The sequence below is a fragment of the Penicillium chrysogenum genome (assembly GCF_028827035.1).
Source record: "Penicillium chrysogenum strain IBT 35668 chromosome Unknown utg000001l_segment0_segment0, whole genome shotgun sequence".
In the NCBI taxonomy this organism is placed as follows: Eukaryota; Fungi; Ascomycota; class Eurotiomycetes; order Eurotiales; family Aspergillaceae; genus Penicillium; species Penicillium chrysogenum.
Genome location: NW_026622749.1, coordinates 7,251,174 through 7,263,802, shown reverse-complemented (window position 1 = coordinate 7,263,802; position 12,629 = coordinate 7,251,174). Strand labels below are relative to the sequence as shown.

The 12,629-nt window shown below is 49.2% G+C and overlaps 7 protein-coding genes across 7 annotated transcripts; 3 read left to right on the top strand and 4 right to left on the bottom strand.

The window, feature by feature from the left end:
- Positions 1-424: 424 nt before the first annotated feature.
- Positions 425-2,363, top strand: N7489_002886 (uncharacterized protein; the record flags this gene model as incomplete). The annotated part of the gene is made up of 11 exons (XM_056708641.1): positions 425-591; positions 647-705; positions 757-828; positions 882-937; positions 1,010-1,342; positions 1,397-1,789; positions 1,856-1,915; positions 1,968-2,022; positions 2,073-2,140; positions 2,198-2,269; positions 2,319-2,363. The coding sequence occupies 11 exons, from the start codon at positions 425-427 to the stop codon at positions 2,361-2,363; spliced, it is 1,380 nt and encodes a 459-aa protein (XP_056572943.1).
- A 369-nt stretch (positions 2,364-2,732) lies between these two features.
- Positions 2,733-3,512, bottom strand: N7489_002885 (uncharacterized protein; the record flags this gene model as incomplete). Its single annotated transcript, XM_056708640.1, has 2 exons — positions 2,733-3,310; positions 3,365-3,512. 2 exons carry the CDS (start codon positions 3,510-3,512, stop codon positions 2,733-2,735), a joined length of 726 nt encoding a protein of 241 aa, XP_056572942.1.
- Positions 3,513-3,960: 448 nt separating this feature from the next.
- On the top strand, positions 3,961-4,780 carry N7489_002884 (protein-L-isoaspartate O-methyltransferase; the record flags this gene model as incomplete). The annotated part of the gene is made up of 2 exons (XM_056708639.1): positions 3,961-4,119; positions 4,172-4,780. 2 exons carry the CDS (start codon positions 3,961-3,963, stop codon positions 4,778-4,780), a joined length of 768 nt encoding a protein of 255 aa, XP_056572941.1.
- A 193-nt stretch (positions 4,781-4,973) lies between these two features.
- On the bottom strand, positions 4,974-6,742 carry N7489_002883 (DnaJ and TPR domain protein; the record flags this gene model as incomplete). The annotated part of the gene is made up of 2 exons (XM_056708638.1): positions 4,974-5,546; positions 5,597-6,742. The coding sequence occupies 2 exons, from the start codon at positions 6,740-6,742 to the stop codon at positions 4,974-4,976; spliced, it is 1,719 nt and encodes a 572-aa protein (XP_056572940.1).
- Positions 6,737-8,214, top strand: N7489_002882 (putative mitochondrial translation release factor (RF-1); the record flags this gene model as incomplete). Its single annotated transcript, XM_056708637.1, has 3 exons — positions 6,737-6,935; positions 6,988-7,160; positions 7,213-8,214. 3 exons carry the CDS (start codon positions 6,737-6,739, stop codon positions 8,212-8,214), a joined length of 1,374 nt encoding a protein of 457 aa, XP_056572939.1.
- A 58-nt stretch (positions 8,215-8,272) lies between these two features.
- On the bottom strand, positions 8,273-9,598 carry N7489_002881 (putative mitochondrial tricarboxylate transporter (Ctp); the record flags this gene model as incomplete). Its single annotated transcript, XM_056708636.1, has 9 exons — positions 8,273-8,348; positions 8,399-8,548; positions 8,598-8,633; positions 8,690-8,947; positions 8,998-9,145; positions 9,201-9,332; positions 9,381-9,401; positions 9,458-9,512; positions 9,566-9,598. The coding sequence occupies 9 exons, from the start codon at positions 9,596-9,598 to the stop codon at positions 8,291-8,293; spliced, it is 891 nt and encodes a 296-aa protein (XP_056572938.1). The 3' UTR covers positions 8,273-8,290.
- Positions 9,599-10,362: 764 nt separating this feature from the next.
- On the bottom strand, positions 10,363-12,095 carry dhh1 (DExD/H-box ATP-dependent RNA helicase DHH1; the record flags this gene model as incomplete). The annotated part of the gene is made up of 4 exons (XM_056708635.1): positions 12,041-12,095; positions 11,878-11,950; positions 11,015-11,827; positions 10,363-10,983 (listed from the first exon to the last, which is right to left on the bottom strand). The coding sequence occupies exons 1-4, from the start codon at positions 12,079-12,081 to the stop codon at positions 10,363-10,365; spliced, it is 1,548 nt and encodes a 515-aa protein (XP_056572937.1). The 5' UTR covers positions 12,082-12,095.
- Between the last annotated feature and the right edge of the window lie 534 nt (positions 12,096-12,629).

Below are 12,629 nucleotides of genomic sequence, written 5' to 3'. Positions count from 1 at the left end.
GAAGAGGGAAAGGAAAATGAGAGCAAAAGAGCGTGTATGTTGATACACAGGTCTATCAAAAACAGAAATGACAACCTTGGAGGTTGTTAGAGTGTCTGGTGGACAATGGATTGGGGGCTTAAGGGTTTCAATGTCGTCAGGTTGACTATTCTGGGCTTCCCTATTCGCTCCGCATAAATTTGCTCGAATGGTCCTTGCCCGGTCCCGTAGCATAAACAGCTTGAATGGTCTCTCCCCGTCGCCGTAGTCATAGCGTAAGAAGAATAGTCCGCCTCTCTGCCGGAAGGGTGCCCGGTTTACCTAAGAACCCGATCTAATCCGAGCTTCATCTTCTTTACTTCCTCTAATTTTTTTAGAGTTGAAGCGTTTTCTCTTACACTGGTTCGGCTTCTTCCCAGCTGAAGAAATTCTACTTTAATTCATCATGGCTTCTCGGATCTCTATTGCGCGCCTCTCGGGCCAGCGCTTCTCGGCTGTGGCCAGAACTCCTCGGGCATCAAGCCAGTTCCGCAATGTCAAGGGATTGTCTACCCTTACGCGGAAGACTTCTGCTCGCTCAGCTTCGGGCCTGTTGCAGGTCTCTTCCTCAGGGTAAGTATTTATGTCTTTACCATCCGACGCAATTATAGCTCATACGACCCTATAGCATCAATGTCTCGCGACTCAACATTGCTCCTCTTGGAGGCCACCAACTTCGCACCTATGGTAAAACCTTCTCTTGAGCAATCATGTTGGTCAATCGCTAATAGTACTTAGCCGACTCCATCATCAAGGTCCCTAGCATGGCTGAGTCGATTACAGAGGGTACCCTCAAGCAGTTCTCAAAACGTAGGTTGCTTTACCCGTGCTCGAATATTTGACATTTACTTATTCTGGTATAGAGGTTGGTGATTTTGTCGAGCGCGACGAGGAGATTGCGACAATTGAAACAGACAAGGTGAATACCAATTCTGCCTCCCCCCCTCTCCCCGCGCTCCTAGTACTGTTACTAATATATATTTTCCGTTAGATTGATGTTTCGGTCAATGCCCCGGAATCTGGTACCATCAAGGAGTTCCTTGTGAACGAGGAAGACACTGTTACTGTCGGACAGGATCTTGTCAAGCTTGAGCTTGGCGCCGCTCCCGAAGGCGGAAAGAAGGACGAGGGTGCCGAAAAACCAAAGGAGCCCGAACCCAAGGAGTCTGAGCCCAAGAAGGATGCTTCGCCCGCCCCTGCCGAGGCCGAGAAGCCCAAGGAGCCCGAACCTAAGAAGGCTGCGCCCCCCAAGGAAGCCCCCAAGGCGGAGTCTAAGCCCCAAGCTGCTGAACAGCCAGCTCTTGGTGACCGTGAGGAACGCCGGGTATGTTGACTACCAATAGGCCTTTGACCTTGGATTAGGCTAATCTTGGTCCAGGTTAAAATGAACCGTATGCGTCTGCGTATTGCCGAGCGCCTGAAGCAGTCCCAGAACACCGCCGCTTCTCTCACCACTTTCAACGAGGTTGACATGTCCTCGCTGATGGAGTTCCGGAAGCTATACAAGGATGATATCCTCAAGAAGACCGGTGTGAAGCTTGGCTTCATGAGCGCCTTCTCCCGTGCTTGTGTGCTTGCCATGAAGGATATCCCCGCTGTCAACGCTTCCATTGAGGGTCCTAACGGCGGTGACACCATTGTCTACCGCGACTATGTTGACATCAGTGTTGCAGTTGCCACCGAGAAGGGTCTTGTGACTCCTGTTGTCCGTAACACGGAAGGCAAGGATCTTGTTGGAATCGAGAAGGCCATTGCCGATCTCGGAAAGAAGGTGAGCAGTTGTTTTCCCTTGGAAGGGAGGGTATGTCCAGTTGTCCAGTTTACTGACTTGTAATAGGCTCGTGACAACAAGTTGACCATTGAAGACATGGCCGGTGGTACCTTCACCATCAGCAACGTATGTTTCCTGTCTTTGCGTGTTTAAGAACAACACGGCTAACTTATCCCAGGGTGGTGTCTTCGGTTCGCTGATGGGCACCCCAATCATCAACGTTCCTCAAACAGGTCAGTTCTCTCGTATTATGTTTTGGAGGTTTGAATCTAATTTCGTCTAGCTGTCTTGGGTCTTCACGCCATCAAGGACAAGCCTGTCGCTGTGAACGGCAAGGTCGAGATCCGTCCCGTACGTGCAAACAGTCCAATCACTTTCTTTCTCCCTTCGGTTTACTGATATTTATAGATGATGTATCTGGCCCTCACCTACGATCACCGTCTTCTGGATGGTCGTGAGGCCGTTACTTTCCTTGTCAAGGTATGCATGCCCCCTCATGCGCTCGAGTCAATCACTAATCCCATTACAGGTCAAGGAGTACATTGAGGACCCCCGACGCATGCTGCTTGGTTAGGTAGCGTGGGTGTTTTGTCTCGCGCCTTTTATTATCTGCGTTCTTGTGCCTGGGGGCCTTGCGCCCTTTGTAAATTATTATGTTCCAAGATATAAATGCAATGTCAAGGACAGGTCTTGTAGTGGGCTGCTGTGTACTATTGGTACTATTCTTGTGTTATATTCTATGTATATTGCTTTCGGTTTGAAATCGGCTGTTTGGATTTGATTGATATTGAAAGATCAATGTGGTGATCAAATTGATGTACATGTAGTATTGTGTTTCAGGCAACTCGTGATCCGCGACTCTGGCTTTCCCTCACGTGTCTGCTTGACCTGGCAACGTAGAAGCACGTGTAAGAACGTGTTCTCGTATCTTTAAACGGAGATATTAGAATCCGCAATAGTTTCGGACCCGCTGTGTCTCCTCCCGGGTCAACCCCTCCAATCGACCTTGCTCCAGTTGAAGAAGTAGGGGCGCATCCAGTACTTCCATGAGATCCTCGAAAAAATCGACGTAACGATGTTGCAGGGCTTTGAGAGGGAACGTCTCATCAAGCTCCTCTCGGCTCATTGGACCCGCGGTACCAAAGGGGGCCGGCATATGCTCCAGGAACATGGTACAGCTAACCTCCCACCATATATCGAGCTCACCGTCGTTTGTTCTCCAGTTGCGGAGTCTGTCAAGCTGGTCGGGGAAGCGCTCTTGTTCTTCCAGTATAGCGTGAACCATGAAATGGGCACCGAGGTCGAACCAGCGTCTCCGGGATACGTGGGCCACCGCAGAGTGACATAAGTCCATGAACTGAACTGCGATATCGGACAGGGGAACAAAGTGACCGAGGTCGCGATCTTTGGGAGGGTCCCAGTGGAGAAATAGGTTGGACAGGTAGAAAATGCGCAATTTGAAGTCCAGGTCCCAGGGTAGGGGGCCTTCGAGACGATGACCAAGGAGCCGCCGGTGGAATTCTAGAACCGTAGTCAGTATGAATGATCCTTTGCTGGGGGAATTCGGATGCTCACGTTCAACAAGAAGCGCAAACCATTCAATGTCTTCGGTTGCTCTTGCTTCATAGATGGCTCCTATGAGCATGCTGGTGCATATGCAGACCATGTAGTCAAGGATCATAAGATCCACAGTGGCTCGGATGCCAGGGTTTCGTTCCGGCATTTTTGAGGTCTACACTGAAGCGGGGGGGAATATTAGATGAGAGGTGTGTGGATGGATCCTGAATGGGTCCATGATGCCCCGGGAATAGCTGTTCCCACGAGGATCTTGTCAACACGCTTAGCCGGCGCGATTAGTCGGCGATGTGTGAGCACCTGGGCATGTTTTGATATTACCACGTGACTCGGTCCTCCATATCATAAGCATACCTAGGTAATTGTACTTCTACAGGGTTAATATATTATAAATGCATAATTATTTGTTGGATTTAATATTAGAGGTATCTAAACATATTTTACTATGTGTATACTATATGTATATAGGAATTGGTTGTTAATCACGTGTAGTGAATGCGGACATCATGGCGTCATTTATATATAACATGTGACGGACATATGTACTAACTATGTAATTGACCAAACAGGGAACATTTCCCTCTTTCAACAACCCCATGCTTAGTATCCTAAAACCAAAATTCAGCCTCAGCAAAGCAACACAGGCTATGACCATGGCGTGGTACTGTTCTGGATCCACCAACACCGAGTTGATCGAGAACCTATTCAAGGCTGGACTGATCCGCGATGAGCGTGTGAAAGATGCCATGATAGGAGTGAGCATATTAATGTACATCTGTTTCATTGTTCTTTCTAACATGATCAAAGGTTGATCGAGCCCATTATGCCCCATCAAGGGCGTATTCAGACTCGCCTCAACCCATTGGACATGGGGCCACAATATCAGCACCGCACATGCATGGCCATGCATGTGAGTATCTGATTGATTATCTCAAACCAGGCTCTAGGGTGTTGGATATTGGATCTGGTTCGGGATACTTGACCCACGTCCTTGCCAATCTGGTGACCAGCCCTGGCAACCAGGGACAGGTGATTGGCATTGACCATATCACCGAGCTGACAGATCTGGCTCGTACCAACATGGACAAGTCCAAGACAGGTAGTGAGTTACTGGCATCGCAAACTGTCAAGTTTATCACTGGCGATGGACGTCTTGGATGGAAAGAAGGTGCACCATACGACGCCATCCACGTTGGTGCCGCGGCCGACAAGCTTCATCCCACTCTGGTGGACCAGCTGCGTGCTCCTGGGCGGCTTTTTATTCCGGTGGAAACCGAAGACGACGAGAATGACAGGGATAGTATCAGCGGAGGTCAATATATTTGGGTGGTGGATAAAAAGGAAGACGGATCCATTCACAAGGAGAAGGTCTTCCAGGTGAGTTATGTGCCCTTGACGGATGCTCCAAAAGGATGAGAATGGGATTCAGACACTTAACTCTCTCTCTCTCTTTTTTTTTTCATTCTTCCCCCTATAGCCTACTTCATTCAAAATGACAACAAAAATAATAATAATACTGAGTTCATGTGCTGCCTCCTATTTCCAAATACATTGAGAAACTCCATGAACACCTGGTATGTTCCACCGCAATAAAGAAGACAATCCAAGATCAGCGGAATCCACCAGGGAATTTGAAACCCCCCTGGAATTGCGGACCGCCCTGTTGGAAGAAGAACTGTTGACCTCCACCGAATGGGTTGCCCTGGAACGGATTGCCCCGCTGCTGCGATTCAGGATCATTGGGGTCGTCGCCGTTGTCAAACCGTGTTCGGAGTTCGGAGTCTGATAGAACCTCGTAGGCTTCGTTGATGGCTGCCATCCTTTTCTCTGCTTCTTCCTTGCTTACACCTTGGGCGTTGGCCTTATCAGGGTGATGTTGCTTCACTAACTGGCGATACGCACGTTTGATCGTCCGATCATCCGCATCACGGCTGATACCCAGGACCTTGTAGTAATCTTTCTGCTTGGAACGCTTGAGGAGGGTCTGAGCCTTTTGTTGGAGAGATTGCACTTCTTGAGAACTGGGGTGGTGTTCCTTGGCCAATTCGAGCGTACGTATGGCGTCCTCAAATCGATCCTCGTCCAAAGCGGTCTGGGCCTTATACAGAAGCCCGGCAAGTGAGTGAGGAACAAGCTGGAGGGCTTCGGCGCAGTAAGGACCTGCCTTTTTGATCATACGCATCTTGGGATATATTAGTGACAGAAACCAAGCCATGTGACGTGGGTACTCACTTCACGGTAAGCCTCGCAGGTCTTCTCGACCAGGAACGTATAAAGATTATTGGGTGCCAGGCGATGAATATGGTTAGCCTGTCTTGCTTCTTCAACATCGGCCTTGACATCTGCAATCAGTCCACTGGATTCACTGTCGCCGACCATGAGATTTGCTGCATTGCTGAATTTGCGTGCGCCCAGGGCCGTATGCAATTTTTCTAGCTGTTTGGCAAGCTTCCGTTCACGTCGATAGAGACGGTTGCACGGTTTTGAGTCGGGATCAGCATGAAGACATTTACGGATTTGAGCAAGGCCGCGGTCACTGTCCCCCAGAGAGTAGAACAGCATGGACGACATTTGCAGGTGAGGTTCAACCAAGCTCGGGGACATTTGTAGAACATGTGCTAAATCACTGAGCGCTTCTTCCGTCTCGCCTTTTTCAAAGTGACAATGGGCTCGAGCCTGCCGCAGGGGCAGTGCCGTATTTGCCTTTAGAATGGCCACATTTGCCTCCGAGACACACGTCTCCCAGGCGCCCTGCTTTTCGGCATTGAGAGCCAAGGTGGCCGCATCCCGTGCAGCTTCTAATTCCTTGTAATCATCCGTCGACTTTTTACCGGCTCGCTCGAGATCCTGTAAGGCCTCTTGCCAATGCGCGGAGCGTGCGTTCAAGCGGGATCGCTGTAGAAGGGCACCCTCGAAGTTCGGCTTGAGTTCTAGGACACGATCAAAGTCACTTGAGGCTTGTGAGTTTTTGCCGATGGAAAGATAAGCTGCGCCACGCTGGAAGATAGTGATATAGTTGGTTGGGTCGCGGGAGACGGCGGCGTCGAAGTATACCACGGCATCTCGGGGTGAGCCCTGCGCGAGGTGTGCTTTGGCGGAAGAGATCAATTCAGAGATGGGTGTATCTGAAGGGATTTGAAGGGCGTATCCAGCCGAGACACAAGCCAGAAAGGCCGTGAGTGATTCCAAGGAAACGAGCATATCGGGGAAGTATGGCAAGTGACGCAGTAATGGAGGTGTAAACGAGGGTTTTGGTTGCAGAATCAGTCTCCCTAGGAGCACAGGAATAGGGTCATAATCCAAAAACTCAAGACAAAAATAGCAAAGTGCAAAAGCGCAAAGAACAAGGAAGTCGAAGCTGTGGATGAGCACATGCATACTCCGTGGCCTTTACGCCTCGTATCGTTCCGTTACCGTCATGTGACATGGAATTGTCTCCAATCGCTTTCGCTCCGAATTTTGAACTTCGATGATTCTCTGACTCGAAGTATGCTTGTCAAGTCAATATGTCGAAGTATCTTGCGGCCTAGGCTTGGTCTGAAATTGTCACCCTTGCGAGGTTTACATACCAGTAAGAACTGGGTTGGTTACTTTCTGGTCAATATATGCTAATTGCGAGGAAGCATCCGATTCTGCCTTGTCTCCAGCTCTTTTAACCAGAGCCCGCCTACTTGCAGCTGAACATACAAAGCTTGCGGAACGATTGGGAGAGTCATTTGACGCAAAAACTGCCAAGCGAGCCGGCGAACTGGCACCGGTTGCAAATATCTTGAAAGAATGGGTCAATGCCAACGATGTATGCGCCTTGAAGACATTTTGTGTGTTGGAGTTTCTACTGATTACGCTAGTCTATCGTCGAACTCAACTCCCTATTGACCGATCCCAACACCGATGCTGAACTACGGTCTTTGGCAACCGAAGACCTCGAGAGCAGTCGTGATGCCTTGCCTTCGATATCAGACCGGCTGAAGAAGGCTCTCATTCCGCGACACCCATTTGCAGACCTTCCCTGCTTACTCGAAATCCGACCAGGTGCAGGCGGGGATGAAGCAGGCTTGTTCGCTTTTGAGATGTTACGGATGTACGTTGCTTTTTGCTCCCGAAGGGGCCTCCGTCCAACGATTTTGAAGCAGGACACAGAGGTCGGCCCGTCTGAAGACCGTCTCAGTGAAGCGGTAATTGAAATTCAAGCCAATGGTGCATACGATATATTACGGACTGAATCGGGGGTACACAGGGTGCAGAGAGTACCCGCAACCGAAACTAAGGGTCGCACCCATACCAGCGCCGTCAGCGTAATGGTCTTGCCGAGTTTCCCAGAGGACACCAGCGAGATGGATAATGCCTTGAACTTTGAAGATCCAAGCAGCGATTACTACATTGACCCACAAGAGGTGCGGGTTGAAAAGATGAGGGCTGGAGGTGCTGGTGGGCAACACGTCAACAAAACCGAGTCCGCCATTCGACTGACCCATATCCCCACGAATACGGTTGTCTCCATGCAAGACGAACGGTCTCAGCAGGCTAATCGGAGGAAAGCGTGGCAGGTGCTACGGGCAAAGCTGGCCGAAGCCCGACAAGAAGCCCGCGAGCAAGAGCTTATGCAGCTCAGACGAGGTATACTTGGTGGTGTGGCCAAAATGGGTCGAGGTGATAAGATTCGAACCTACAATTTTGGTCAAAGTCGTTGTACTGACCATCGCACGGGGATCACGATCCACAATCTGGATGGTATTCTTGATGGCGGTGATGGTCTGGAGACTGTGATGGACAGTGTGCGGACCTGGATGGCTGATAGCGAAGTTGAGGCTATGGTTGCCGAGGATATGGCAAACGCGAAGAGTAAATAGCAGAGTCATTCTTCTTCTTCTTTTTTTCATGTACAAAGATACCATGTATACTATTAAGCCCGAGTCTATTGATGTTCTACAAATACTTTCTCTCCGGATCCAACATGTCCAGCCCATCCATAGCCTTCTCATACCTGTCCAGTAGTTAGCAACTTTCATAGTATGACTCGGGTCGGTCACAAACATGGTGAACACAATTCCTCCACTCATGATCAATCTCGCAAGTCGTGGCATGGCGCCAGACCACAAAGTGAAGACACCTTCATCCTTGATGATTCTTGTTGCGCAAACAATGCTGTTCTTGTAATGCTTGCTAGCCTCAAGTGATTGCATTCTAATATTGTTAGCATTTTGTCTACCCATTAGCCCGTGGGGGTATTAACCTTGTCTTGACCGTGTCCAATGGTTGGGTCACATAACTAATTCATGTTAGTTCAGATCTGTCTTTCGATCTTCTTTAGAGACCAAGTCTTACACAGTGATGAGCCCTGCGAGTCCACCAATTCCAAAGGTGGCTGCAGTGCCCAGCTTTTCGCCTGGCGCCGTATAGCCCTCTGCAAACTGCTTCAATGTTGTGTAGGCTGTGAATCGGGTGGCCGAGTTGGCGGCCTGTCTTGCTGTAGTGGGCACAAAGCCTTGGAAGAAGCCCCTGACACCTCTTTCCTGGAAAATGATCTTGCTACCGTGTAAGAAACCACGCATCCGAGGGTTGGCAGACTTTCGGTCGTCGATCCTATAGTTTGGTCAGTTTCGAGCCAGCCAGGAATAGGACGGGAAACTTACAATTGAGTCTTGATGCTTTCAAAGGGGGTGACGGCGAAAAGGGACTCGGTGAATCCAGCACCAAATCCAGCAACAACCGTCCTTGGTCCTGAGATCTTGCCGTTCTCATCCTGGAGAACCGATTTTATGGCATCGAAAGCGACGAACCCTAGTATGTATTAGCGGCGCCCGGCACCCTGTGCAATTGTGACAAGTAGACGCACGAATTCCAGCCTTGAGTGAGTTTCCAATAATCAGCGTTGTACATCCTGCATACCACTGGCTTCCGAATGGTGGCCATGGTAGCTTTTGTCCGGGGGTAAGCTGGCGATTGAGTTGTGTCCGGGTTTTTGCAACTGCATAGAATTAGCAATTATTGTTGTAGGACATCCAACAGATCATACATTCGGCCGGGTATGTGATCGCTGTGGTATATATGATTAGCTAGCGGCCTGGTAAGGGGAGTCATTGAGCTCTTTACCGATCTCCACGGCTCCGGCGGTGGACCCCGCAATGATGGAGCGAAGGGCGCTGGGCTATTTGTTGGTGAGCTTCAAGCTGAATCAATTATTGAGAACAAGGAACAAACCTTAGCCTTTTGATCCTTATTCACCGTCGCCATTATTTGGTTGGAGGAATTGCAGTCGCCGAACCTCGGAGATCTAGCGATATACGGCCTTCGGCACGTGCCATTACCGCAATTGTTGGATTAGCCCTTTCTTTTACACTCATACACTCATTTATACTGAAGACTACCAGGTTAAAAAACCCCTATGTATTAAAGAACGAATTGGAGGGATATTGTCAATTCACTAGCTGAATCTACCTAGATCCGTTAAGCAACTAGTGCTCCTCCTTTTTTTTCTTCTTTTTTTCTTGGTTTTTTTTTCTGAGTGGGAGAGTGGTGTTCACCGTGTCTCTAACAACGGCAATCACACAAAGTGAGTGTAGGCAGGAATGGGGTTAAGCATGGTAGAGTGGTGGGAGGACTCCAGCCTGCCAACGAAAGGTCGGTAAAGGGTGAGATCATCACTCGTTGCGTAGGGAAAATAAAAACAGAAGTCCCCCTGGGACACATTCGCACGAGACGCTTATCCTGTGGAACGCCGTTTGCCTTGCAAATCCCCGAAACACAGAATACAGCCTCGGAAAAACGAAGAGCGTAGGCGCCGAAAATGCATTTTCCTCAAGGATCCAACTCATTGGGATAAGGGACCGGAACGGAAAAGACATATGATACATTGCACTCCCGTATCATTATGACCGGATAATCAATGCCGGGATAGCCGGACAGGATCTCGAAGATAGAGCGGAATAGAATAAGAGAATCGAGGAAACCAAAGCGCAGCGATACGAAAGAAAAGTGTGGCTCGGGCGTGGCTTGGCCTACGAGATGGGCGCCTGGGGTTGACCTGGATTCGGTTGACCAAATGTGATCCGGTTGGCGTCATTTTGTGCCCCACGACGTTGGCCCTGTCCACGGCCACGGTAAGAGCCGCGTCCCCGATTATTGTAGTATTGGCCATGTTGCCCACCATGCTGTTGACCCTGCTGCTGGCCATGCTGTTGACCATGTTGTTGAATTTGCGGTTGGCCATTGTGGTTGTTCCGACGAGGTTGACGGTCTCCGTTCATGTTCACGGATCCAGCTCCAGTCTGGGGTGGAGGGTTGGAGATGGGCCGAGGGATGTTCTCGGGAGAATCATAGACATAAAGCTTCTTGTCAATATTCTGAGGAATGGGCTGAATTTCAGTGCCCAGTTCTTGCTCAATCTTGTACAGATTGAACCGATCCTCCCAGTTGATGAGGTTAATGGCGAGACCCAAGTGTCCGAAACGACCGGAACGACCGATACGGTGAAGATAGGTCTCCGCGTTCTTCGGGAAATCAAAGTTGATCACAACGTTGACTGCTTGAATATCGATACCACGAGTCAGCAGGTCAGAGCAAACCAAATTGCGACATACGCCATTGCGGAAGTCATGGAAGACTCGGTTACGGTGCTGCTGAAGCATCCGAGCATGAGAGTAAAAGCACGAATAGCCGAGTTCGGTGATCTTTTTTGGCCAGAAGCTCAACCCGGTTGGTTGAGTTACAGAAAATGATCGACTGGTTGATCTGAAGCTTGGAGAATAGAGTGTTCAGGCAATGGACCTTTTGCTTCTCCTCAACGAAAGCATAGTACTGGGTGATACCGCGCAGGGTAAGTTCGTCCATAAGGTTGATCTCGTACGGGTTGCGCATGTGCTTATCTTTGAATGACTTGACGATCAAAGGGAAAGTGGCACTGAAGAGCATGACCTGGCGATCCTTGGGGTGGAAGGACATAAGTTGCTCAATCACAGGAGTGAACTCGGGAGACAGCAATTTATCCGCCTCGTCCATCACGAACGTCGGGCATTCGGACAAGTCGGCGACACCTTTGCTAGCCAAATCCAGTACTCGTCCGGGCGTTCCCACCAGAATATGAACGGGGTCATTCAACCGGATAATGTCATCCATCAAACCAGTTCCACCGGTGGTGACCATGACATTGATACCCAGGTGTTTGCCTAGGGTCTTGCAGACCTGTGATGTCTGCAGTGCGAGCTCTCGTGTGGGGACCAGGATCAAGGCTTGGGTCTTTGTACTTTTGGGGTTGATGCGCTCGAGGGTGGGAATAACAAAGGCAGCGGTTTTTCCGGTACCGTTCTTAGCTCGGGCCAAGATATCTCTGCCTGTGAGGGCAACTGGTATCGTTTCTTCTTGGATAGGGGAGGGCTTTTCAAATCCAGCCTCAAAAATGCCCATCATAAGTTCACGTTTGATGTAGAAGTCCTCGAATTCGAGGCCTTTTGTGGCAGTGACATCCTACTCAGAGTCAATATTTCGTCACTGGCTGACACTAATAAAATACTAACCTCAGTTTGTGGGCGAGCATCTTTAGGGGGGAGGTTCAATGTGTCCTGCAGTCTTTGCTCTGAGGTTGCTTCCCTGGGCGAGTCAGATTTATCTGTTTTTGCAGGAGCGAAAAGAAAACCCAAAAAAAGGGCAAAAAAACAACCGAAAACGCAATTGACTTACAGCTTAGTATTGCCAAGTTGTGCAGCAAGCGCGTCGGCCATTGTGATGATAAAGTGCTAAGGAGATGGGAAGCAAGTGAGGTGACCGATTTTGTTTGCGATCAAGGTTATGTGTAAAATGATGTGTGCGGAAGCTAGAAGAGGAATATTTTTGAAGAGGATCGAGGTGACGGCGATATGAGGAGAGGAGAGAGATGTTCACCGAAACCAATAAAGTCAGGTTGTAAGGGGACGAGGAGATTGGGTATTCAATGAAATGAAGCTTCTGTGTGGAACCAAGAAAGATCTCTGATACCAAAGCTGGGAGAGTTCACAGATAGGATAAAGAATGGTAGAAACCAGGTTTGTTGACAAGAGGGAGAAAGAGGAAAAAGGAAAGGGTAGAGGTTGAGATTGTGATGGCGGGGAGCGAAGAGGTTTGAGGTAAAGAGGTGAAGCCAAACGTTCCACTGGTCACCGTCACGTGCCACTCCACTACTATTTACTACGAAGGTACGAATGAGAATACATCACAATCACAATCACAACCTTGGAAGATATGAGAATAAATTTCAAATAATCAAATAAACATGGCATTTCTTCAAAGGGTA